This window comes from Bombina bombina, chromosome 1, assembly GCF_027579735.1.
Source record: "Bombina bombina isolate aBomBom1 chromosome 1, aBomBom1.pri, whole genome shotgun sequence".
Classification (NCBI taxonomy): Eukaryota; Metazoa; Chordata; class Amphibia; order Anura; family Bombinatoridae; genus Bombina; species Bombina bombina.
The window spans coordinates 1431087623-1431115067 of NC_069499.1; the positions used below are offsets into that span (position 1 = coordinate 1431087623).

Genomic DNA, 27445 nt, shown 5'->3' on the forward strand with positions numbered 1-27445 from the left:
TGGTTACTTGCCAAAGGCGATAGACAAATTCCAAACTTTGATTTTAAGGTGGTTGAAGGAAACTTTAAATATTTGGGAATAACCCTTCATACTGACCCACGGAGGTGGTACTCTATTAACTATGGCCCCCTGCTGAGAAACTTGAAAGATATGCTTAAAACTTGGTCCCCGCTCCCGCTGTCCCTCAGTGGTAGAGTGGGACTCATAAAAATGGTACTTTTCCCAAAAATGCTCTATTTTTTTCAGACGTTACCCTTTCTCCTTAAAAAGTCAGACCTGCAAAATGTGATCCATATGGTCCTTCAGTTCGTTTGGACTAACAAGAAACATAGGGTCAGCTACTTAAAACTCACGGCGGCCCGAGAGATGGGAGGCTTAGCACTGCCCAACTTTGAATTCTATAACTGGGCAGCTCAGTGTAAATTCGCCATTGACTGGCTAACCGGGAAAGAAAAATTTACAAACATTAAATTAGAGAATGCACTAATAAAACCCTGGACATTAGACATGATACCACACTTGACCCACTCGCAAGCTACTAAATACTTGACAGACATTGATTTGCTGAGTCAACCTGCTAGAGCCTGGAGGTTGGCCTGCAAATATTTGGGAGGTAACAATAGACTGCTAACCTACTTGCCTTGGGGAGGGAACCCAGAATTCCCTGCGGGTATCACATCCGAAGCATTTGCTAGATGGAAAGAGCTAGGCTTAAGAACAGTGGGCCAGACCCTGACACCAGGGGGGGAACACATGCAATCATTTGAAGACTTGAGACGGACATTTGGGATGCCCAGCACACACCATTACGCGTACCTTCAGGCTAGGCACTACCATACAGTACTACAAAAGGAAAATCAGGAAGCTACACAATTGCATATTAAACAAGTAGTGCAGTTAGCAGAGCAGGGCAACACATCCATTTCCCCACTTTACATGACCCTGAACAACCCAACTAACACATCGTGCAGCAGTAAAATTGCTGAGGTTTGGAGTTCTTTGATGGGGGAGATAGTCACTGGTAAAGACATAGAGGAGAGTATCCTTAAGGTCAAACGAGCCACTCTCTCTTCTGATGTAAGGGAGTCACACTTCAAACTCATGCATGACAGTTACATAACACCCAAGAAATACCAAAAATGGAGGACTGACAGGGAAGACAAATGCCCAAAGTGCGGGAAGACAGATGCAGACATTAAGCACATGACGTGGAGCTGCCCCAAGTTAGTTAAGTTTTGGAAAATGACAAATTACTGGGCGACTCTGAACACACATCCCCACATTCCTGAACTAACATTTAGAAACATTGTACTACTGGATTTTGGGGATATCCCAAGACAACTTAACACACTCATCTCTAATATAGTTTTGGTAGCCAGGCGCTTAATATTCCAAAACTGGCTCAAACGTAATCCACCTACTGTGACACAGTTGAAACAGACATTGCTTAATCAATTGTTTATCGAACAATCAGATGGACTAGGCGACATGACTAAGAGAGTTAAATCTTTCGTCACTAAGTGGGAACCCTTCATACACACACTCCCAACAGCGCTACAAAAGATCATTATAACACCATTTAAAAACACGGAGTACATACTTGAAGCCAATTTGAGAGGGGAGTGGGCATTCGAATAACTAGGAACTGTAAGAGGAGGGAGAAGAGGTGAGTAATCCGAGTTGGCAAATACCATTGTTCAATCAATTATTAGAATTTGTTTGTTTTGTTTTGTTTGTATGTTACAAAAAGTGCCCTAAGGGAGGACTAAATCAAGCTACATGGATCTAGTCATTCTATTAAATGATACTATATTCACCATGTAAACCTTAGCCGCCCCACAGTTAGGGGCACAATTGGTCCAGACCAGTTTCTCATGTTGAAAAGAATGTTGTTGAATTATCGTTTGATGGTTGTACTGAATATATGATGTATTTGTCTTCCTGAATGTGGCACACAAAAATAAAGATATTTAAAAAAAAAAAAAAAAAAAAAAAGATCAAAATTACAGTGGCCTCTAATTTGGAAGGGTTGAAAACTCCTGGTCTAATTCTAACCATGACCCTGCTATGAAACATGGGCAGGAAGTTTTGATATATGTAGAGATAAAAGCAGTATAACATTAAATTATGAGCGAGACTATAGAGAATCTTAAAGATTCTACTAATAGTATACAGATTAACTCAGATAGCATTGTTATATCTCAAGGTATGTGACAATCTAAGGTTTAATTTCATAGGTAGCGGTGTTCCAGCTGGGTGGCATTATAAAGTAGTCAGGTAGGGAAAGTATACTACTTTCTAAAATAACTTTTTCTGCTATCCAAAGCACAAATTAATTGCACGATTTAACATATATTAAGTGGAGCCGTAAATATCGCTCCTGCTCGATCATTAACTTAGCTAGAAGTAAGCTTTTTGCGTGTGTCAGATACCGTGCATATAAATAAAAGTATATTTTTTCGCTTATGCGCTAACCCAATGCGCACAGAAAGTGAACTTACAGTATCGCAATCGCGTTAATGTATTCTCTCATAGACTTCAATGGAGTGAGAAGAGTGGGAATAAACCTAACACCCTGCTCGGGACCGGATCGGGGGCCACACCTTCATGCAGATTTGTTGTCCATGGAAGACTTCTTGGTCGGTTTTAACTTGTTCCAATTTGAGTGTGGTCTTCAAGAAGGTCAGGAGGACGCAGACTTCTAAAAACTGGGAGACTTCTAGCCCTTAGACTGGCAAAAGGAACAAAATCTGTTAGCAAACTTCCCCTAAGGCCTAGTCTTCTTATCCTGAGGTAGGAAAGCTCCCCTTCCTACCGTGAGTGTTGAAATCATTGAGTCCAAGCAAGCACCAAACCAAACTTGAAGGCAGTGTTAATTTTGACAGCAAGTTTCAATTTAGTCTTAGTTTTAGTCTTTTGACTAAAATGCCATTTTAGTTTTAGTCATATTTTAGTCATCTGAATTGTTTTAGTTTTAGTCTAGTTTTAGTCGACTGAATCTCCAATACATTTTAGTCGACTAAATCTCCAGTAGATTTTAGTCAACTAAAATCTAAGCGGTTTAGTTAAAGTGTAATGCATTATTTAAGCATTTTTCTATCATTTGCAAACTGATTACATACTCCAGGAGTAAACATAACACCTGTTAATATTTATGGTATTAAGGTTTAAACATGCAATACAGACAGATTTAGCCGTTGTGATATATAACATCTTTATTAAACTTAAAATTAAATAAAACCAAATTTCATAAACAAACAGAAGTGCAACTTTAAAATATAAAAAAAACAAAACTGTATTGGCTGTTTTGAACATATTACCCAATATAAAAACTTTAACAGTTCTCTGTTAATAATTAAAACAAGTATCAAGAAACTCAACACAACAAAAAGTTTGTGCAGCTAGCACAGGCACAGCATAACTTAAACCCATATTCATGGTTTATGCTTATTTCTATAGGAAGAATCAATTGATTGTTCACAGATTCAAAAACGTTTCGGCAACAATATTAGCACTGCTCTAGAACTTCCAAACTTATTATAAACTCCTGGAGTAAAGGTTTATTAACCTGTTTTCTTTTATGGTATTAAGGTTTGAACATGCAATACAGATTTAACAGATTTACCTGCTGTAGTATATAACATGTCTTTATCTTAAAATTTAATAAAATGAAGTTTTGTAAATTTTACAAAAGAGCAGTAATTGAATATGGATTGATTATAACAACTTGCATAAAATGTTTTTGTCAGCAAATTTTGATTTAGTTTTAGTTATAGTCATTTGACTAAAATGTCATTTTGATTTAGTTTTAGTCATAGTCTTTTAACTAAAATGTAATTTTAGTTTTAGTCGTATTTTAGTCATTAGAATTTCTTTAGTTTTATAGTCATTTTAGTCTAGTTTTAGTCAACAAAATTAACACTGCTTGAAGGCAAGTGTGAGTAACCTGGACGTAGAAACCATATTTGCGGACCAAAACTTTAGCCAGAGTCCTTTGGCACAAGACAGCTAAGGCTGTATTTTCTGAATTCATGCAAATTATTTGAATCACCGCATAACAAATGAAAGTTTGCTCTCTTCAGGCATTGAATAGGCTCCTGAATATCCTCTAGAGGAGATTCCTCAAAGACAAGGTTATTCAAAGAATCACACCAAAAAGCAGCAGTTCCTGCCACTGAAGTGATACCAACCACTGTAAGAAAGTTTTCCTGAGAAAACCCTCTAGTTTTCTTTTCTTACAATCTTTGAAAGACATATTGTCTTCCAAGGGAATAGTAGTTCTCCTAGCTAACATGGAGATTGCCCCATCCAAGTTAGGGCCAGATCTCCACATTTCTAAATTAGCTACAGGCACAGGAAAAAGCTCCCTGAAAGAAGGTGAAGAAATAAAGGGCACACAAGGCTTGTCTCATTCCTTAACAATGATTTGGGAAATTAACGTAACAACTGGAAATGCATCTGGGGCTTTAGTCCTTGGCCTAAAGATCATATCCAGCTTCTGAATAGGCTTTTCTTTAGTTGGTCTAGACTCCTGTACACCCAATGTCTATAAAACTTAATTTAATAAAGAATGCAGGTTTTCCATCTTGAACTGATATGTAATATCCTCGGTTTCCTTGTCCGAGTCTGACTCAGAGTCCTCAGAGGAAACCTCTCCATGAGACAGAGGAATCCACCTTAGAATCCCTAGCAAGTTGGGCTGGGGTAATATTCCTATAGGAATTACTTGACTAAGATTTGAGACTACGATTGCTTGGAGAAGGGGTAGTCGCTATAGCTTCAAAAACTGCAGATTGTAGTGGTTTCTTAAATCCAGGAGCAAACTCAGTCCCCCCACCCTGTGTAACGTAAAAAGGTGGCGACACTGCCATGGATACGCTAGGGGCTGGGGAATGTTTGTAGAACACAGACTAAACAAGTATGGCACAACTGTGCAGGAGGGAATACAGACAACGATTTACAAATTAGGCATTTATTCCTAGGGACAGCAATCTCACAGGTTCCCCTTTCAGCCATGCTGATATCAGTGGAGGCAGTGCTAGATTACTCCATAATGTCCTCGGAAAAAAAAATACCACACACAGATAGAATATAAGATCAGAGATAATGTCTGATAAACCAATAGACTATGCCCCCATAAGGCCAGATATAGTAATGACAAAACCCTGTAGGCCCACTGCGCTAACTAAGCACTCCCAATATCGTGAGTCACGCTCTATTAAAAGCTCCAGTTTGGATGTCTCACCCCATCCTGTGTAAACATTTTATATTACATTCTCAATGTATTTGTTTAATGTTTAAGGATTGATAAGGATATCAGTTGAAAACTGAGTCTATGGAGATGACAGAAGAGAGGAATATAATTGTTTGATAAGTCAGGGATCGATAAACCCTGGTGCCAGGGAGACTCTGGCTCTTTAAAATTAGGCCCTGGGGCTTGGATTACAGTCCCACGGAACACAAGTGCCCTCCACTTGCCCTGTCATAGACAGCACTCCCACCCGCAGTTCTGACTATTTTTTTTTTTATTTATGTCTTGTAGTGCCGTACGTAACACATTTTAATTGGATATTCGCATAACATGTTGTAAAAAGAAAAACAGAATTTATGCTTACCTGATAAATTACTTTCTCTTGCGGTGTATCCAGTCCACGGATTTATCCATTACTTGTGGGATATTCTCCTTCCCTACAGGAAGTGGCAAAGAGAGCATACAGCAGAGCTGTCCATATAGCTCCCCCTCTAGCTCCACCCCCCAGTCATTCGACCAAAGGTTAGGAAGAAAAAGGAGAAACCATAGGGTGCAGTGGTGACTGTAGTTTAAACAAAAAAAATTTACCTGACTTAAATGCCAGGGCGGGCCGTGGACTGGATACACCGCAAGAGAAAGAAATTTATCAGGTAAGCATAAATTCTGTTTTCTCTTGCAAGGTGTATCCAGTCCACGGATTCATCCATTACTTGTGGGATACCAATACCAAAGCTTTAGGACACGGATGAAGGGAGGGAACAAGACAGGTACCCTTTAAACGGAAGGCACCGCTGCTTGTAAAACCTTTCTCCCAAAAATAGCCTCCAAGGAAGCAAAAGTATCAAATATGTAAAATTTGGAAAAAGTATGCAGCGAAGACCAAGTCGCTGCCTTACAAATGTGTTCAACAGAAGCTTTGTTTTTTAAACGCTCATGTGGAAGCCACTGCTCTGCTAGAATGAGCAGTAATTGTTTCAGGAAGCTGCTGGCCAGCAGTCTCGTAGGCCAAACGGATGATGCTTTTCAGCCAAAAGGAAAGAGAGGTAACAGTCGCTTTCTGACCTCTCCTCTTACCAGAATAGACACACAAAAGGAAGATGTTTGTCTGAAATCCTTAGTTGCTTGTAAGTAGAACTTTAAAGCACGAACCACATCAGGATTATTTAACCGACGTTCCTTCTTTGAATACAGAGAAGGAACAACAATTTCCTGGTTAATATTCTTGTTAGAAATAACCTTATGAAGAAAACCAGGTATGGAACGTAAAAACTACCTTATCTGCATGGAACACCAGTGAAAGGTGAATCACACTGTAAGGCAAATAACTGAGACTCTTCGAGTAGAAGAGATAGCTACCAAAACAAAAATTTTCCAAGATAACAACTTAATATCTATGGAATGTAAAGGTTCAAACTGAACCCCTTGAAGAACTGAAAGAACTAGATTTAGACTCCATGGCGGAGCCGCAGTCTTATAGACAGGCTAGATTCTCACTAAAGCCTGAGTAGACACCTGTACGTCTGGAACCTCTGCCAGACACTTGTGTAAAAGAATAGACAGAGCAGATATCTGTCTTTTTAAGGGACTAGCTGACAATCCTTTGTCCAATCCTTCTTGGAGGAAAGACAATGTCCTGGGAATCCTAATCTTACTCCATGAGTGACCCCTGGATTCACACCAACAAAGATATTTTCGCCATATCTTATGATAGATTTTCCTGGGGACAGGCTTACTAGCCTGAATCAGAGTAACTATAACGGACTCAGAAACCACGTTCAATCTCCAAGCAGTCAGACGTAAAGAAATTAGATTTGGATGCTTGAACAGACCCTGTATTAGAAGATCCTGCCTCATCAGCAGCATCCATGGTGGAACAGATGACATGTCCACTAGGTCTGCATACCAAGTCCTGCGTGGGCACGCAGGCCATAGAGAGAAAGTTTAGAGATCTGATGGGACGTCATCAGATCCAAGTCTGGAATGCCCAAGCTGAGTCAGCTGGGCAAACACCTCCGGGTGGAGTTCCCACTCCCCTGGGTGAAAAGTCTGACGACTTAGAAAATCCACCTCCCAGTTCCTGGGATGTGACTTGCTGAGAGATGGCAGGAGTGATTCTCCGCCCACCTGATTATCTTGGTTACTGTCGTCATCATTAGAGAACTCTTTGTTCCCCCTTGATGATTGATGTAAGCTACAGTAGTAATGTCCTGTGAGTGGGGAGAGAGAACTCTTTATGATGTTCACCTTCCACCCGTGAGACCTCAGAAAAACCAATACAATCTCCATGTGAGACTTGGCTCTTTGGAAAGACAGCGCCTGAATTAAGATGTCGTCTAGGAAAGGTGCCGCTGCTATGCCCCGTGGTCTTAGAACCGCTAAGAGGGACCCTAGCACCTTTGTGAAAATTCTGGAAGCAGTGGCCGACCCGAAAGGAAGAGCCACAAACTGGTAATGCTTGTCTAGAAAAGCAAACTTGAAAAACTGATGATGATCTTTGTGGATAGGAATGTGTAGTTACGCATCCTTTAGATCCACGGTAGTCATATATTGACCTTCCTGGATCATAAGTAAGATTATCCGAATGTTCTCCATCTTGAATGATGGGACTCTGAGGAACCTTTTTAGAAGTTTTAGATCTAAGATTGGTCTGAAAGTTCCTTCTTTTTTGGGAACCACAAACAGGTTTGAGTAAAAACCCAGTCCTTGTTCTGCAATTGGAACCGGGTGTATCACTCCCGTTGTATGTAGATCTTCTACACAGTGTAAAAACGCTTCTTCCTTTGTCTGATCTGTGGACAGACGAGAAATGTGGAACCTTCCCCTTGGAGGGGAGTCCTTGAATTCTAGAAGATATCCCTGGGAAACAATCTCTAATGCCCAGGGATCGTGGACGTCTCTTGCCCAGGCCTAAGCGAAGAGAGTCTGCCCCCTACTAGATCCGGTCCCGGATCGGGGGCTACCCCTTCACGCTGTCTTGGTGGCAGCTGCAGGCTTTTTGGCCTGTTTACCCTTGTTCCAGCCCTGGTAAGGCTTCCATGTTGCCTTGGGCTGTGAATCGTTACCCTCTGGCTTTGCAGCTGGAGAGGCTGAAGGGCAACCGCTCCTGAAATCACGAAAGGAGCGAAAATTAGCTTTGTTCTTAGCCTTAAAAGGCTGGTCCTGAGGGAGAGCATGGCCCTTTCCCCCGGTGATTTCTGAAATAATCTCTTTCAATTCTGGCCCGAAGAGGGTCTTTCCTTTGAAAGGGATATTTAATAGTTTGGATTTTGACGACACATCGGCCGACCAGGACTTGAGCCAAAGCGCTCTGCGCGCCATAATGGCAAAACCTGAATTCTTTGCCGCTAACTTAGCTAATTGCAAAGCGGCATCTATGATAAAAGAATTAGCCAGCTTTAGAGGCTTAATTCTATCCATAATTTCGTCATATGAGGTTTCCGTCTAGAGCAAGTCCTCCAGCGCCTCAAACCAGAAAGCAGCTGCAGTAGTTACAGGAATAATGCAGGCAATAGGTTGGAGAAGAAAACCTTGTTGAACAAAAATTTTCTTAAGTAAACCCTCTAACTTTTTATCCATAGGGTCTTTAAAAGCACAACTGTCTTCAATTGGCATGGTTGTGCGTTTAGCAAGAGAAGAAACAGCCCCCTCTACCTTAGGGACTGTCTGCCACGAGTCCCGCATGGGGTCAGTTATGGGGAACATTTTCTTAAAAATAGGGGGGGAACAAAAGGGACACCTGGTCTATCCCACTCCCTAGTAACGATATCCGCAATCCTCTTAGGGACCGGAAACGCATCAGTGTATACAGGGACCTCTAGGTACTTGTCCATTTTACACAATTTCTCTGGGACCACCATAGGCTCGCAATCATCCAGAGTAGCTAATACCTCCCTGAGCAATACGCGGAGGTGTTCGAATTTAAATTTAAAACAAATGTATCTGAATCTGACTGATGAGAAACCTTTCCTGAATCGGAAATTTCTCCCTCAGACATCAAATCCCTCACCCCCACTTCAGAGCGTTGTGAGGGTACATCAGATAAGGCTACCAAAGCTTCAGAATGCTCATAATCTGTTCTTAAAACAGAGCTATCACGCTTTGCAGGTAACACAGGCAGTTTCGATAAGAAAGCTGCAAGGGAATTATCCATGACTGCCGCTAGTTGTTGTAATGTAAAAGGAGCAGACGCACTAGAGGTACTAGGCAGCGCTTGAGCGGGCGTAACTGGTTGTGACACATGGGGAGAGGTAGACGGACTATTCTCGTTACCTTCAGTGTGAAAATCATCTAGGGCCACATCTTTAAGATCAATAATATGATCCTTAAAGTGTATAGACATATTAGTGCAAGAGGGACACATTCTGAGAGGGGGTTCCACCATGGCTTCTAAACATATTGAACAAGGATTTTCCTTGGTGACAGACATGTTAAACAGACTAGTAGTATACACCAACAGGCTTGGAATCACTTTAATCAAATAAAAAGCACAATTTGAAAAAAACGTTACTGTGCCTTTAAGAGATAAAAAGGACACACAATTTTACAAAAAAGTGAAAAATGCAGCAATTCAAGACCTCTGCAGTAGCAGGAAGCCTTTTGTTTTTCTTGGCACTGCTGCAAAAACATAAAATATGCTTATCGGATAATTTCATTTCCTTCTGTATAAGGAGAGTCCATTGCTTCATTCCTTACTGTTGGAAAATACTGAACCTGGCCACCAGAAGGAGTCAAAGACACCCCAGCCAAAGGCTTAAAAGGACACTGAACCCATTTTTTTTCCTTTTGTGATTCAGACAGAGCATGCAATTTTAAGCAACTTTCTAATTTACTCCTATTATCAATTTTTCTTCGTTCTCTTGGTATCTTTATTTGATAAGCAAGAATAAGTTTAGATGACGGCCCATTTTGGTGAACAACCTGGGTTGTTCTTGCTGATTGGTGGATTAAATTAACCGACCAATAAACAAGTGCTGTCAAGGTTCTGAACTAAAAAATAGCTTAGATGCCTTCTTTTTCAAATAAAGATAGCAAGAGAACGAAGAAAAATTGATAATAGGAGTAAATTAGAAAGTTGCATGCTCTATCTGAATCACGAAAGAAAAAAAAATTGGGCTCAGTGTCCCTTTAAATACCTCTCCCACCTCCCCCAGTCATTCTGCCGAGGGAACAAGGAACAGTAGGAGAAATATCAGGGTATAAAAAGGTGCCAGAAGAAAAATATAATTAGGGGGCCGCCCATCAGAGAACACGGGCAGGGGCCGTGGACTCTCCTTATACAGAAGGAAATGAAATAATCTGGTAACCATAATTTATGTTTTCCTTCTTAATACAAGGAGAGTCCATGGCTTCATTCCTTACAGTTGGGAAACTTATACCCAAGCTCTAGAGGACACTGAATGATAACGGGAGGGACAAAAATAGAGGCGGACCCTAATCTGAGGGCACCACAGCCTTTTCTCCCAAAGGCTGCTTCAGCTGAAGCAAAAGCATCAAACTTGTAAAATTAAGAAAAATTATGTAAGAGGACCAGGTAGCCTCTTTCTTAAAGGCCCAAGAGGAAGCCACTGCTCTAGTAAAATGAGCCTTAATTCCCGCAGTCCCATAAGCTAAGCAGATAACACTCCTTAACCAAAAAGACAAGGAAGTCGCAGAGACCTTCTGCCCCTTACGCTTCCCAGAATAGGCAACAAACAAGGAAGGAGTTTGTCTAAAATCCTTAGTAGCCTGAAGATAGAACTTCAAGGCTCAAACCACAGCCAAATTTTGAAGCAAACGTTCCTTCAAAGAAGAAGAAGTATTCGGACACAAGGAAGGAACCACAATCTCTTGATTGACGTTGCGGTTTGAAACGACCTTAGGGGAGAAACCCTAACTTAGTAGGTAGGACAGCCTTATCAGAATGGAACACCAGATAAGGAGGCTCGCATTGCAAGGCGGCAATCTCAGATACTCTGTGCGTAGAAGCAATAGCCAGTAGAAAAAGAACCTTCAAGGATAACAACTTAATGTCAATTTTATGCATAGGTTCAAAACGGAGCCCACTGCAAAACTTTAAAGTGAAGATCAACTTTGATGAATGAAAGTCCGTTTTTTAAAACTATTATTAAAAACAGGGGCACTTTAATTCATCAAAGTTTAGAAAGGAGCTGTTTTGTTTAAAAACTTACCGCACTCCTCTTCACAGCCGGAGCAGCTCCCCCCCCCGCACAGAGATCCTCTCTTCACACATCAGCAACGACTAATCAGACTTCCTCCAATCATGGCATGGCCTTAGGCAATGATTCCCCTGGGCGGCAGGGGGGGAAGTCGTGATTGGAGGAAGCCGGATCAGTCATTGCTGACGTGTGAAGAGAGGATCTCCAGGCGGGGGAAGCTGCACCGCCTGAAGAGGAGAGAGGTACATTTTTAAACAAAATGGCTGCTTTATAAACTTTGATGAATGAAAGTTCCACCGTTTTTAATAAAAACCGGGCTTTCATTCATCAAAGTTGACCCTCACTTTAAGAGCAAGATTCAGACTCCAAGGAGGAGCCTTAAATCTGAACACGGGTCTGATCCTAACCAGAGCCTTAACAAAAGACTGCACATTTGGAAGCTCAGAGAGCCTCTTGTGCGGTAAAACAGACAGGGCTGAAATCTGTCCCCTCAGGGAACTGGCAGAAAGACCCTTCTCCAGTCCATCCTGGAGAAACAATAGGATCCTGGCAACCTTAACCTTATGCCAGGGAAATCCACGCTCTTCACACCAGAATAAATAGGTTCTCCAACCCTTATGATAGATGCGACGAGTAACCGTCTTACGAGCTTGAATGACAGTATCAATAACTCTCTCAGAAAAACTTCTCTTGGCTAGGACTAAGCGTTCAATCTCGATGCAGTCAGCCTCAGAGAATCTAGATTTTGATGAACAAAAAGGACCTTGTTCCAGCAGATCCCTGTGACAAGGTAATTTCCATGGAGGAAAAGATGACATCCCCACCAGATCCGCGAACCACATCCTTCGCAGCCATGATGGTGCAATCAATATCACTGATGCCCTCTCCTACTTGATGCGGGCCACTACGCAAGGAAGGTGTGGAAATGGCGGGAAAAGGTAGATTAGACTGAACCTCCAAGGCACCGCTAATGCATCTATTAGCTCCGCCTGTGGATCCCTGGACCTCAATCCATATCTGGGTAGCTTGGTATTGAGACAAGACGCCATGAGATCTATCTCTGGCATCCCCCACCTGCTGCATATCTCCGCAAACACTTCGGGATGGAGAGACCATTCCCCAGAATGAAAGGATTGTCTGCTGAGAAAATCCGCTTCCCAGTTGTCCACACCTGGAATTTGGATCGCTGACAGCAAACAGCTGTCGGCCTCCGCCCACTCCAAAATCCAAGATACTTCCCCTCATCGCTAGGGAGCTTCTCGTTCCCCCCTGATGGTTTATGTAAGCCACCAAGGTTATATTGTCTGATTGGAATCTGATAAACAGGGACGAACCCAGAAGAGGCCAAGCCTTCAGAGCATTGAAGATTGCTTGAAGTTCCAGAATGTTGATCGGGAGGAAGCGTTCCTCCTGAGACCACAGGTCCTGTGCCGTCTTGGCACCCCAAACAGCTCCCCATCCTGATAGAGTGATTCTCTCGACCGGTTGTCCAGGGAAATCTGTTAAGCCAGATCTGAATAATCACCGTTCCACTGCCTCAGCATTCTTCTTATCCATCAGCTTTCTGAACGACGAGCTATCCTCAAGTGGGATAGTAGTACGCTTGGCCAGTGTTGAGATAGCACCATCCACCTCAGGAACGGAACCCCACAATTCCAATTGAGAGTCTGCGACTGGGAATACATTTTTTAAAAGGAAGACAAAGGGGAAAAGGAAGATCCAATTCTATCCCACTCGTTCTTAATGTTTGCCATTTTTACAGGTACAGGAAAGTTAACGGCACTACCCTGTCCTCGTAAACTCTGTCTAATTTAGGGATCAAAGGTTCATCAGGCAACTTGGCCTCTGGAACCTCTAATGTAGACAGAACCTCCTTTAGAAGAAAACGTAAGTGTTCAATCTTAAATCTAAAGGCTGGTTCCTCCGCAGCAGGAGGCCTAGAGGTAGCAGACTCCGGCCCATCCTGGGATAATTGAAAAACCGATCAATCCAATAAATCACTTGATACTCGCCGATACCAATTACCAATATTTTTTTTAATGTCATGTGACAGTGTCCAAAGCACAATACAGACTAATGATTTAAGATAGCTTCTTTATAATTATGAAGAACTGTAACTCAAAAGACATGAAATAATAAAACGGTTTTATTTGCTTGTTTTCACAAAGTTGTAAAAACTCGAAGAAATTTCACAGAACATGTTTATAAAAATATTACATTAAAATATATTCATAACAACAACAATAAAAAACAAATGTAATATCAAAACCAACCAAAAGTGCAATACAGTAAAAAATATACCAGTGCACTGTTTAAACATGGGGAATGACACTATGGGCTAGCTAAGATTTTGACTGGTAAGCTTTAACCAATGCTCTCATTGCATGTCTAACTCCATTAAAATCTATGGAGTTAGAAATGTGAACAGAGAATTGGTAAAGCTTACATATCAAATGTAATCTAAATCTAGTCCTATTATTGTAAGGATGTGTGTTAATAGGAATTAACTTAATTTTTTCTAAGAACACTTTTCCTTCAATTATATAAGCTAAGGATGTTCCTCAGAGTACAGTATGTTTTGAGCATAATTGTGCAACATAACAACTAGCAGAATAAAAGGCAATCTAGCAATTAAAATAAATTTTCAAAAGTTAGTAGAATGTTCTTTTTAAGGAACAGAAGCATCTCTGTATGTTCAGCAATCAGTCTGTTTCTGTTATCAGTAGTCGTTTGATGCTAAGCTTTCACTTTCAGCACTACTGCATGGGGCAAAAAGATAATTTTGGTGATCTCTCCTACAATATATATATATATATATATATATATATATATATATATATATATATATATATATATATATATATATATTATATACACACACACATACTTACATAGTCAAACATTATATGTAACACACACATAAATTTTTGCGTTCGTCCGGTTGCACTCATATTATAAGTTAAAAGTAAACTGTTTTCGCTCTTGCGCTAACCTGATGAGCACAAAAATCCAAAGTTAGAATATCATGTGTGCGTTCACGTATATCCCCATAGAAGTCAATGGAGAAAAAAAAAAAAAAAGTGCGTGTGTGGGGGCAAACCGGATGAGCGCAACCCCCCGCAATACACCCCTCCACTTGTAATCTGGCCCATAATGAGAGTAAAATTCAAAAAGGTGCCCCTGACCTATGTATGCCTGAAAGTGTTAAATGCCAAAAAACATTGAAATATAATAGCCTGAAAGAAATATGCAAGTTAGTGAAAACACATACAGGCCACTAAAATATAGGATGATTATAATAAATCTAAAGAAGTAATGAGTGGGGGGGATGGTACAAGATACTAAACGTTTAAACCCATCCTGTCCAGAGAACAGAATATATTTTGTATATATGGTTAATAAATACAAAACAATGGTAAGAGATGATAGTAGGAAGGTGAAAGTTTATATCCACCTGATAAAGTTCAGGTCTCAGGCTTTGGGTTTCCTGTCCAGAAACTAGTTAAAGGGCCAACCTTTCTTGGTGAGTGTTACTAGGGTGAGACAAATTATTAAACATTTTCCTGAATTACCTTGCTGAACAGGTTAGAGTGGTTCGGTGACTCATGCAGATATAACCTACTAAATGTGCTGATGACGACAAAGAGATTTGGTGCTTAGAAGTGCAGTCAGGACAAAAACCTCAATTTAATGGGACAGTAAACAGCTTGTAATTACAAGGAATTAGTTTTGCTATAGAATATAATATCAGCCAACATATAAACATGTTTTTACAGCAATTCATTTTCAATAGCCAAACTCCACCCACCATTTGCCTTATTTGTAGGGGCCAACCTGGGCTTTAGTCCACAGACAGCAAGGCTAGCCACTGCCATACATTTAGTATAAAGTAAAATTGGTTTGCAGCCAATCAGTGTCAATATGTAGCAAGTTTAGCGTTGAGAAGCAATCAGGGTGCATTTCACGTTCTGAGAATTAGAAATTACTTAATTTTCAGAGCTACAATTACATTAAAAAGGGGAAAAATAAATAATGAAAATATATTGCAGAGTTGTTTCCATCTCCATAACTAAACATTGAATACACAATTCTCAAAGTGTTTAGTTTACTATCCCTTTAATTCCCTGTAAATGTGCTTGTGAGTGAAAAACAAAAGTTTAATTTTACTCATTTATTATGCCAATTTTTCAGTGTTCTTCTCCCATGGGGGCCGCTTCATCTGAATAAGTGCTACGGAACTGGCAACTTACCCAAGCAGTAGGGCATGGTGGGAGTTGTAGCCCACAATAGACATACACAGTTGTCTATATATTGCGAGTACAAAGTGAAGTGATCGGGGACTGTATAACAATGTAAAAAGTGACATTTATCCAAGCAGTGCATGATGGGAGTCTACACGGGATGCTTGCCTTTATATTTATCTTGTGAGTGCCTAAATAGAACATCAACTAGTTACACCTCTCAAAACACTAAAAAAATATATAATTAAAATGACAGCCCAAACTAATGGCTTATTAAACAATGGAGGGCCAGATTAAACTATTTTGAGGGCCGCATATGGCCCTGGGGCCCCACTTTGAGACCAATGCTCTACACCATCAGGGCAGAAGCACATTTATATCCGTCTATAAATTGGTCACTGTAGGAGAGATTAAAGGGGCTTTTTATGCCTCTAGACTGCACAACAATGCAGTATTTACTTGCAAAACACCATTTTTAAAAAAGTACTTTTAAGACAGAATTGACAATACAGACTAAATTAAATCTAAACTAAAACTATAACACATTTATATATAAACCTAGTTGTAATCTGATTTATACTATTCAGAAAATTACTAACAAACACCAAAGCTCAGAACACCATTTAAAATGTACACCAATGACCCTGATCTATTCCAGGATATGAAGGGCAGATTGTAGACTCAGGTTAAATATTAAATAGGAAACCTGCACAGCAGCCAGACAATGCTTTACACCTGCAACTATGTTCAACAGGATCTCAAGGGAGGTGACAAAAAGCAAAAAACACTTCCTCGTTGACACTCCTGCAAGGGTGTGTTATGATATTACTATTTCCATACAGTCTGTAAAACTGGACTCCGACACTAGGAAGATTTAAAGTTTCTTAGTAAAGTCTTCCTGTATATCTATATCTGGGGGGGTTTAAACCCTATTTAGAGGTTATGTTTACTAATCCAAAAAAAAAAAAAAAAATCTCACACACACAAGGGCAGAACGTTTTTGTCAGTTTCTCCAATTAATTTGTTTTTGTGAAAAACTTTCTGCAGGTCATTTTAAAATTAGGCAGTTACACACCAGCTCAATTGCATGTGCTGATTAACTAGAGAATAAATCAACTTTTAAAGTTTTATAATCACATTGCAAAATACCTGCAGAGAAAACATAATTTTTTTTAAAATGACTATTAAAATAATTTGTTTCCTTTGCTCTTGGTCTAACGTCACATAAGGTAAAAAATACAAATAAAAAATGTGCATTGCTCACAAGAGCATCTTACATTCTGGAAAAGCTAGGGGGCAGAGCCAAACATTAATGTGCTGCTACTTTGCAGCACTGCTCCATATTTTACTGGTATTTGACTTTTTTTTCAAACAGCGCTTTGCTGCCGCGGCACTGTGTCAAGGAAAACTTAGACCCACAGCCAGAGCAAGGCGCGGTTTGAGGAGAACGGCCTGATATGGAGCAATACTGCAAAGCAAAAGTGCTAACAGTTCATGCATGTGTCCAATTCTTTCTGCAGACATACAGAAAGTTACACGCTTATCACCAGCATAAAAAGGTAAGACTTTTAGGCTCATTCCACATGGATAAATAAGAGTCCAACTTACTGCTTCAGTATACATGCCTTATGTAGCAAGTATTGCTGAGTTCCAAATAGGTTAATTAGAGTCTGACTTATGTTTCAGTATACAGTTAATCGTAACCTCAAGTTTAAACCTCTTAGTTATGGATAAAGTCACTCATGGACCTCAGTAGTAGATACCTATAAAGGAGGGTCTTTATTATATCAGGGAGCTTATTCTTTAAAGATCCCAACAAGCAATCAGACTTAGACTTGAATATCTAATAAACAAAGGATATATGGTGTAAAATTTGCCAAGGATACTTTATGTCATGCTAAAGGAGGGTTCTGTATATCTGGAACATTCTCTAATGGATCTAAAGCTATGAGATTCTTATTTCGTGTAAATAAATGTAGTCAGGATTTTTACCTCCAGCTAAAATGGTTTTAATGGCAGTTTGTCAATCCGGGAATTTATGTTTTGATACCCCAATACTGTGCTAGAATAGCTTATAGTTAAGTGCCAAGTCGTAGTTCTTTCAAAAAGGTTCACACAGCTCTACTCTGCAAAGATAGGTTCAATCCCTAGCATGTGTGGTAACCCAATTGTATATGTGGCAATGGTGCTCTTCAAAATCGCTGGATGTCAAGAAAAGTAGCAATAGTGGTATTAGGGAAACTGAGCAATATAAACTACCATGCTTAATATAGAAAAATAAGCCCCTTTCCCAATGATTGCACAGATATACTAACAGGTATATAAGTTAAACCATTTGAGATAAACATTCTGATAGTATCACACAAATATCTAACAAAGTGTAGTAAGAGACTACAGGCATGGATAGAAAAAAAAAACAAAACAAAAAAAAGTGTAGTGTAAATTGGTATCGAATGAAGCTAAAAACCATATACTATAGTTAGCAATGTACTAAATACAGAGTCCCTTTTATGTTCAGAAAATTCAACTTGTGGGCTAAGTAAAGTGCCAAATTAACGGATTATTTCAACCTTCCCCACTTCAATATTCCAGATAATTTTTCTTAATGGCGTAGCAAAGAATTCCACAGACAGTTCTTAGCATTTGTCATAAAGAGGTTGCATAGGATATTGTTAAAGTTCCTGCATCAGTCTCTCCAAAGTAGATCTCTAGCAGCAGGGACGATGTGCCCTGTCTTATGGCTCAGGTGAGACTCTCAGAGGTCTCTTCAATGACAACCTTCCAGGCATAAAGGTATTTATCTATGATCGGATAGCTAGGGCCCCTCACTCCTGCTCTCGCCATGTTAGACCAGCCTTTTGGATTATCTTGCGGATCGCCATGGACATCCAGTGACTCTTCAATAGTAAGGAGTTAAAGGGACACTGAACCCAAATCTTTTCTTTCGTGATTCAGATAGAGCATGCAATTTTAAGCAACTTTCTAATTTACTCCTATTATCAAATTTTCTTAATTCTCTTGGTATTTTTATTTGAAAAGCAAGAATGTAAGTTTAGATGCCGGCCCATTTTTGGTGAACAACCTGGGTTGTTCTTGCTGATTGGTGGATACATTCACCCACCAATAAACAAGTGCTGACCAGAGTTCTGAACCAAATATTGACTGGCTTATATAAAGTAGCCTTAGTTATTATGGTAGGTAGGAAAAAAGGTTTGTTCTTCAACACAAATGGCTGGTCAATCTGATTTATCAGAAAAGTGGGAGGACAGATGTAGGTCTGGGCCGCTCCCAGGCCTCTGCTGCATACCACGCTGTATAAATCTGCCAGACTAAAGGTTCTTGTTAGAGAAAAAAAAAAAGAAAAAGGTCAATGCCACAAATAGTAATCTTCACTACTGCTCTTAAAGGGACAGTCTACCATAGAATTGTTATTGTTTTAAAAGATAGATAATCCCTTTAGTACTCATTCACCAGTTTTGCATAACCAACACAGTTATATTAATATACTTTTTACCTCTGTGATTACCTTGTATCTAGGAACCTTCTTCCAGTCCCCTGATCACATGACTGTGACTGTTTATTATCTATTGTCTTAAATTTAGCATTGTTTTGTGCTAAATCTTAAATAACCCCCTGTGCCTGAACACAGTGTTATCTATATGGCCCACGTGTACTTTCTGTCTCTGTGTTGAAAAGAGATTTAAAAGCCTGTGATAAGAGGCAGCCCTCAAAGGCTTAGAAATTGCATATGAGCCTACCTATGTTTAGTTTAAACTAAGAATACCAAGAGAAAAAAAAGCAAATTTGATGATAAAAGTAAATTGGAAAGTTGATTAAAATTAAAAGTCCTATCTGAATAATGAAAGTTTAATTTATACTAGACTGTCCCTTTAAAGAAAACTTAGTTTGTGGAGTTTAAAAGCGAAAAACATGAATTTAGCCGGCTCTGATGTGTAGACGTCTCTAAAAAGAAAAGCAGCCATCTTGGTCGGTGGTCGGACACGCCCCCCTAGTAAGAATATTTAGGAGTCAGACTGTGGTATTTGTATATCAGTATATGGAGACTAACCCTAAAAGTTAGGAGCCAGGGGAAAGATTCTAGGAGCCAGTGGCTCCCTGGGTTTGTCAAGCCCTGCACCAAGTGATATAGTCCTATATAAAGTGATCCACCGTCTGGTATCCTTTTTATAGTAACCTTCAAGGGAAAAAAGAACTGCAAATAGTGAAGAATCAAATCAACTTTGCATTCATTTGTATGAAAAGCCGTACTCACTTATGACTTAGCTCTATAGTATAACAGCATAATTTTAGCCTTCCTTTCACAGGTCAAAAGGCACACACAGGAACCAAAGTAGGTTGAAAACAAATTAATAAAAATGACAAACTTGTCACTCACTTGGAATATGACAAAAACTTATTATAAAAAGTACAATGAGAAATTTGATTAGAATCAAAGGGAAAGCACTATCCTCTAAAACTTGTCCCTTAGGTGGCTGTATCCCATCTGTTAGAAAAAATATTTGTGATTCAAAAAGACTGTCTGATGAAACGCGTTGATGTTTTTATTGAATAAATGTTTTTAACTAACACTGTATCAGCACTTTTGATTTGGTTCATAATTATAACCTTTTGAGGATATCCAGTATCCCTGCCTTAATATACAAAATATCACGTCAAGCGCTCCAGGACCTCCAGTTCTTGTGTCTGTATCCTCTGAAACGCAGCATTCTTCGCGCTGCTGCAAGTCAGTCAGCTGTGTTGAAAGAAGTGTAACGGAAATAAGTACTCCACCAGGTACTCAAAATGAAACATAGTATCCAACAGAAGGCCGCACTCGACAACTCAGATGAAATCCAAAACGTAGTTAAAACAAATGTAACAGATTTATTGAACAAACATCTTAATCTTCATTGCTAAAAGTACACATTGAAATGGCTAAATAAAAGGTCAAACGCGTTTCGTATAAACGTACTACTTTCTCAATGACCTCTGCCTTAATAGTTTGCTCCTTTTCTGTGCTAGTGCATCCATTATCGATGGAGCTCACGGAATGGCCGAAACACGTGACTGAATTACACAACTGAGGTCAGCAGTGACGGGTTGAGAGCCGGTGGAGAACAGTGCTGGGAGCGAGAGTCAGGATCTTCCTGCCTTACTTGCTGTGAGTGGAGTCAGAAGAGCGGTTCAGAAGTCTTGGCCTACCTGCTTAGCACAATTGTGTGCTGTCACACATGTGAGTGGCCCTTTTTCTTTTATTATGACCCATATTACCTGACGATAGTGCACAAGAGGAGCCCCTGTTTCCTTTTTTAGGATCGTCCCTCATCTTTCCCCGACGGTATTTCCAGCGTGCGGCCAGGATTCCTTTTTTTTTTTTTTTAATCATTGTATTTTTTGCATATTACTGCACTTTTGTTATCCTATTTTGCCATTTGCTGTTTAGGTGCGATTATGTATAGCGCTCCCTATTTAGTATTTGTTTGACTCACTAGTTTGTGTCACATTTGCTAGAGTGACATTTATTGGATGAACTGACCCTTCTAAGTTCTATTAACAAATTTTCTTCTCTCTTGTATGCTCTGTGTCTAAAGAACTAAATGGCAGCAGTTTTGCAAGAATGTTACCCATTTGCAAGAGAGAAAATAGACGCGCACACTTAACCGATACATAATAGCTGGAAAAATGTCCTTGCTTGTTCATAAGGCCAGTGCCACCCATGATGCAGTGTCTTTTAGCACACTATGCCTGTCACAGAGAAGACATATAGTTTAGCATATCAGTCTGATCCTGCCCAATGACAGTCCAGCCCCAAAATACCAGGCAATTCTCCTCTGAACAAGAGAAAACAAGAAACCCCAGACGTTCTTTTCGGCCTCTTTGGGCCTTGTTAGTGTGTGCAAGAAGTCCACGTCTGGTTTCCCCTTTTACTCTTAGGGAGACATAAAAAGCAATTTGCAAGAGCACTAAATGGCAGCACTATTTCCTGCCATATAGTGCTCCAGATACCTTCCTAGGTATCTCCTCAACAAAGAATATCATGGAAATGAAGCAAATTTGAAAATAGAAGAAAATTAGAAACTTTTGATTAAAACTGCATGCGGTCAGAACCACACAATGTTTTTTGGTTTTGCATCGCTTTAAAGAGACAATTAACATACTAATGAATAGAATTGTCTGACAATTTCACATTGTAGGATTCCCATTGATTCTGTAAAATAATATATATATATATATCCATCCATGTTCTGGACAGGGTGGATTTGATTTAAAGGGACAGTCAACACCAGAATTGTTGTTGTTTAAAAAGATAGATAATCCCTTTATTACCCATTCCCCAGTTTTGCATAACAAACAGTTATAGTAATACACGTTTAACCTTGTATCTAAGCCTCTGCAAACTGCCCCCTTATTTCAGTTCTTTTGACAGACTTGCATTTTAGCCAATCAAGTCTCACTCCTAGGTAACCATGTGCATTAGCTCAATGTTATCTATATGAAACACATGAAATAACACCCTCAAAATGCATTCAGATTAGAGGCGGCCTTCAAGGTCTAAGAAATAAGCATATGAACCTCCTAGGTTTAGCTTTCAAGACTAAGAATACCCAGAGAACAAAGCAAAATTGGTGATAAAAGTAAATTGGAAAATTGTTTAAAAATTACATGCCCTATCTGAATCATGAAAGGTTTTTTTTTTTTTTTGTGGACTTGACTGTCCCTTTAAATCATACATACACATACACTACATATAGAAATACATAGATAATTGTGAAATTATTGGGAGGTGAACCATCTCCAGTTTAATAGGTTAATCCTCACATATTTGATCAACTTTTTAGCTGTACTTCATTGGAAGGAGAAAAAATATTCATTGCCTTAATAATAATAATTTGTAAAAAGGTCCTTGTTTAGATCTATTCCACTATAGTTATCTTCTATTTATTGAGTTTCTTGAAACATAGTAAGGGGTTCATTCTGAGTACATAGAATTGTAGGGGAGCAATGGTATTAAAGGGACAGTAAAGTCAAAGTTAAAAAACATCAGGATTTATATTTAACAAGCAATTTTAAACAACTTTCCAATGTACTACTATTATCTAATGTGCTTTGTTTTTTTGGTACCCTTTGTTGAAGCGCATATCCAAGTAGGCTCACACACATATACACACACACACACACACACACATATAGACACACACAAATACAGTGACATTTCACCGTATAGTCACTAGTTTCGGGCTAGTAAGACATTTCAGCAGATCGGTGGAGTGATAACTTTTTTCCATGCTAGTAAACCATAATGTAATACCCCCTTATTAGTGTGGCTTTGCATTGACAAGTATTGCTGAGCTTTCAATACAAAGCCATACCAGCAAGGAACATGTAAGGGAGTACACAATTACAAGACTTCTGAACTTTTGCTGTTGTTTAAATACAGTAATTTTAGATCTGGAAAAACCTGTTTATTAATCTAACAAAAGTATGGTAACATGCTGTAAAACACACCTGCTTGCCAATTAGCACTTAAGAGCTAAGTATCATTTGCTGATGGGGACATTCTTCTCTATCCCTAGCTGAGAATTTCTTACGTTCTGACATAGTAATATAACATTTTTAAGTATGGGTTATTTTTAAAAGTGAAATATACTTTTATTATTTATTTGCCCCCATTTCCTGTACTGTTGGTTTCAGAACCCAAACCTTGCCCTATATTTGTCCCTAATTAGACATAGCAGGGATTATCAGATAAAAGACTGCAAAACAAAGTGAGAGTGGCTAGCTGTGTCTGCTATGGTAACAAGTCCGGATTGATCTGTCCAAATAAGCTAAGTAGGAGCAAACAAGGCCTTAATACATTAAAAGTAAAGGGTGCTTCCACTTGGTTTCCTGAATCTAATCTTTTCTGTCTAAGGTAGTTAGGGACAAATAAAGTATAAACAGTGACTGAGTAGAATACAGCAATGTCAAAAAATTCCCTGTTAAATATTTACTTTAGCACTGCACACAGCAATTTTTTGTTCACTTTATCTGTACTTAATTGTGCCCATTACTTTTCAGAAAATAAATTACAGGTAGCCCTCAGTTTACGCCGGGGTTAGGTTCCAGAAGGAATGGTTGTAAATCGAAACCGTTGTAAATTGAAACCCAGTTTATAATGTAAGTCAATGGAAGTTGAGGGAGATAGGTTCCAGGCCCCTCTCAAAATTGTCATAAGTAACACCTAATACATTATTTTTAAAGCTTTGAAATTAAGACTTTAAATGCCAAACAGCATTATAAACCTAATAAAATAATCACACAATACAGAATATATAATTAAACTAAGTTAAATGAACAAAAACATTTGCTAAACAGCATTATAAACCTAATAAAATAATCACACAACACAGACTTCACTTGCATTTTTCAGCAAACGGTTCTTTCTATGCATTCCAATCTGGACTGATTTATAGACAGGAAGATCTTGTTCCTTTGAAATCTGCTTGATAGCTCAGGTCTGTTTAAACTGATTAATTTCAGCTTGCTTGGCTTTGCTGCAACACAAGCGGACAGCTCCACATACTGGCTATTTTAATAAATGCACTGCTTCTCAATAGCAGTCACATGACTGGAAAAAAAGGTTGTTATTCTGAAACGGTGTAAATTGAACGGTTGTAAAACGAGGGCCACCTGTACTTTACAATATGTAAAACGTTACACTTATCTCTTTAATATTTAAACATTTTTTATTATTTTTTTATTCAAAGTCTACAAATTATTCTCAGGCTAATCTTTTCTATTAATGCATATAGACATGGGCAAATATTCATTTTATAAACAAAGCTATTATTGGCACTGAATTTATTAGTGAAACAGTACAACACACTAATATATCCAATGGCAAAAATAGATTAATGCTGTTGCCTTTAGCCATAATAGTAAATGAATGCCGAATATAGAATATTTGCCAAATATATAGCACATTATATCCGGTGCTGGGCCAGTTAGGGACAGATAAGTCGATGTTCGTGAAATCTAGAGTCCTGAACTCTCAGAATTAAAGTACAGGAAAAAGATGTCAAAAAAGTGTAATAGCAAAGTTGCTTTACTGTGCATAATTAAACATTTTATATTATAATCCTGGTTAAATAATTAAGGATGCAAGTTGAAAGAACAAAACAAAACCAAACAAACTTAAAAATAACACAAGATGTAATGTGTATAGTCAAAGAACAAACAATTGTTTCTGTATAAGTATGTAAACCATACCAGACCAAAAAACAGCATAGAAATGAACATATAAAGTGCTTTGTAAATCATGTAAAGATACAAGTGGTCACTTATACCTGTTGTATTATGCTACTGAATATGTCAGAATATGAATATGTCCTATATTATATGTAATGCCTAAAATGTATCACATGACAACCGCCAATAAGAATTTTTAGGGAGGACACAAATAAGAATTATTCATGACAATGAAAAGGCAATGTTGATTTTGTCATCAGTAAGATCAAATTGTATGTGTATATTCTACTGCATATTTCAGTACATTAGTCAGTTCACCTCACCCTGCAAGATCACAACAAACTCACTGGGAAGTGTAGATACAATGCTGTATGTCCACTATGGTACCGAGTCCAAAAATTCACCATAGAAACCAAAAGTCCAGCTTTGCTTTCTTAAAGAGACAGTCAAATTGATTTTTTTTATTGTTTAAAAAGATAGATAACGCCTTTACTATACGTTGCCCAGCTTTGCACAACAAACATTGTTATATTAATATACTTTATAACCTTTAAACCTGTAAATATTTGCCTGTTTCAAAGCCTGTGCGGGCCCCTCTTATCTTAGTGCATTTTATTAGCTTTTCATAGCCAGACAGTCCTAGTTTATTTGTGTGCCATATAGATAACATTGTGCTCATTCCCATGGAGTTATGTAGGAGCCAGCACTAATTGCTAAAATGCTAATTTGAAAAAAGCACTGAGATAAGAGGACAGTTTGAAGAGGCTCAGAGACAAAGTAATCACAGCGGTAAAAATAACATTAATACAACAGTGTTGGTTATACATAACTGGAGAATGGGTAATAAAGAGATTATCTATCTTTTCAAATAACAACTTTAAAGTAGACCGTCCCTTTAAGCTATTACCAAGCATACTCTGCCTAAAATAGCAAACAGTACAAGAGGTAACTTCAGGTAGAGTAATAAGTGAGGGGAACTCCAAAACATATCCTCTCATCTTGGCCAGGTGGATATTCAAACGTATTGCACGAAAATGACATTTTCTTGCACATACCTCTTTGTCTTTTAATCCCAAAAGTAGCACTTCCTCCATAAGAGTGAGTCTCATATCTTTACAATCTGAAGAACCTTCTTCATCTTGTTCTTTGGAAGAATCCTCTTCATCAACCTTTTTTTCCTGCCCCTCTTCTGCACGTCTACCACGTCGAATTAAAGTGGTCATCCTTCTGAGGCAGCTAAAAGGGAAGGAAATCATAATGTAAGCAGAGTACAAAAATAAATAGAACAAAAATTAAAATTTTCTTTCTTTTAAATACATTTACAAATTAACTCCTAACCAATAGAAAGCACTATGATGTCTGCTTTCCTCAGCAACAAAAGATTCTCTGATATCTTCCTATACTTTTAATAGGGCATTCTAGCACCAAGAACCCTAGATTAGTTTGTTAAGGAACATTCCATTTCTAAAAAAAATTAGATTGATAACAAGAGCACTTAAAAGATACAGATCTGTGAGAATCTGATTGCTACGCAAGTACTACGTACCCACTAACCTGCCAATCAGGGGAAGGAACTAAACATCTACACGAATCAGCTGTTTATAGATCTGAGAATAGCACCAGTGGTGTGAAAATTATGCCACTCACAGATAGGAGAAAAGTTTTTGTAGCCATATAGCTCATATGAGTGACAAAATACAGTATATTATTTTATCTTTACCTGAATTGAAAAGAAAATATTTTCTCTGTTATCGGTGTACAATGTACATTATATTTGAAGTCCGAAATATTGGTGTCTCCATTAACAATAAATTGTGCAAAATTACAGACAGACATTCTCATTTTCAGTTCAGGGTTATTTAGGTTATTGTGTGTCAAATTTGTATGAAATGTTGGACTAGTAAGGAGTGAGTCGCTATTTTTTCCTCAATAAAAGATCAGAGATAAGTTACATACACGATATAAAAAGACTAATCCAAAATCTTACAAGGAACGCCAACGAGCAAACCACAATTGTAAAGCCCAACTATGTAGGTCATTTTCTTTTTAGAAATAAATATGCATCTTGCATACAGAAATATGATGCATTGCAAAATAACTCACAATAATGGTATGGAGTTGGTAAGGGGCAAAACCTATGGCAAGCGTGTCACAACTGTCACTCAGAAGCGGTTATCTGCAGTCTACAATGCCAAGTTTTATCTAGTCCATGTGTGCGCATTCTATTGGCCTGATTTTGCCTTCCATTGGCCATCGGATTACGATTCTGCCATGCTTTATTTGTAGTGTTGGCAATTGAGATAAAGAAAATTGGTTTGCTGTTAGTTTGGGAAATCGACTATACCTGTAGGCGTACAGATTCGCAAGTAGTGAACTGGTCTACCTGCAATTGTCACTTGCGATTGCATAGCAAGGCAAAACTTAACATTGAAAAAGAGAATTATTGTGCAATGCTGCCACTTGCTCCGGAGCAACCAGTTGCGCTAGAGATGGGTGAGTTAGTGTCATGGTGATTGGTCTGAGAAGAAAAAGGGAGCAGTTTGTGCTTCTTAAATATGTAACAGCAGGCT

At 38.8% G+C, this 27445-nt stretch overlaps 1 protein-coding gene across 1 annotated transcript in view; it reads right to left on the minus strand.

Annotated features, from left to right (window-relative positions):
- GOLPH3L (golgi phosphoprotein 3 like) overlaps nucleotides 1–27445 on the minus strand; it is a 160518-nt gene that overhangs the window by 131806 nt on the left and 1267 nt on the right. The window contains exon 2 of the mRNA XM_053705483.1: nucleotides 25931–26111. Coding sequence (XP_053561458.1) covers nucleotides 25931–26098 — 168 coding nt within the window. The 5' untranslated portion in view covers nucleotides 26099–26111. The remainder of the gene's footprint in view (nucleotides 1–25930; nucleotides 26112–27445) is intronic.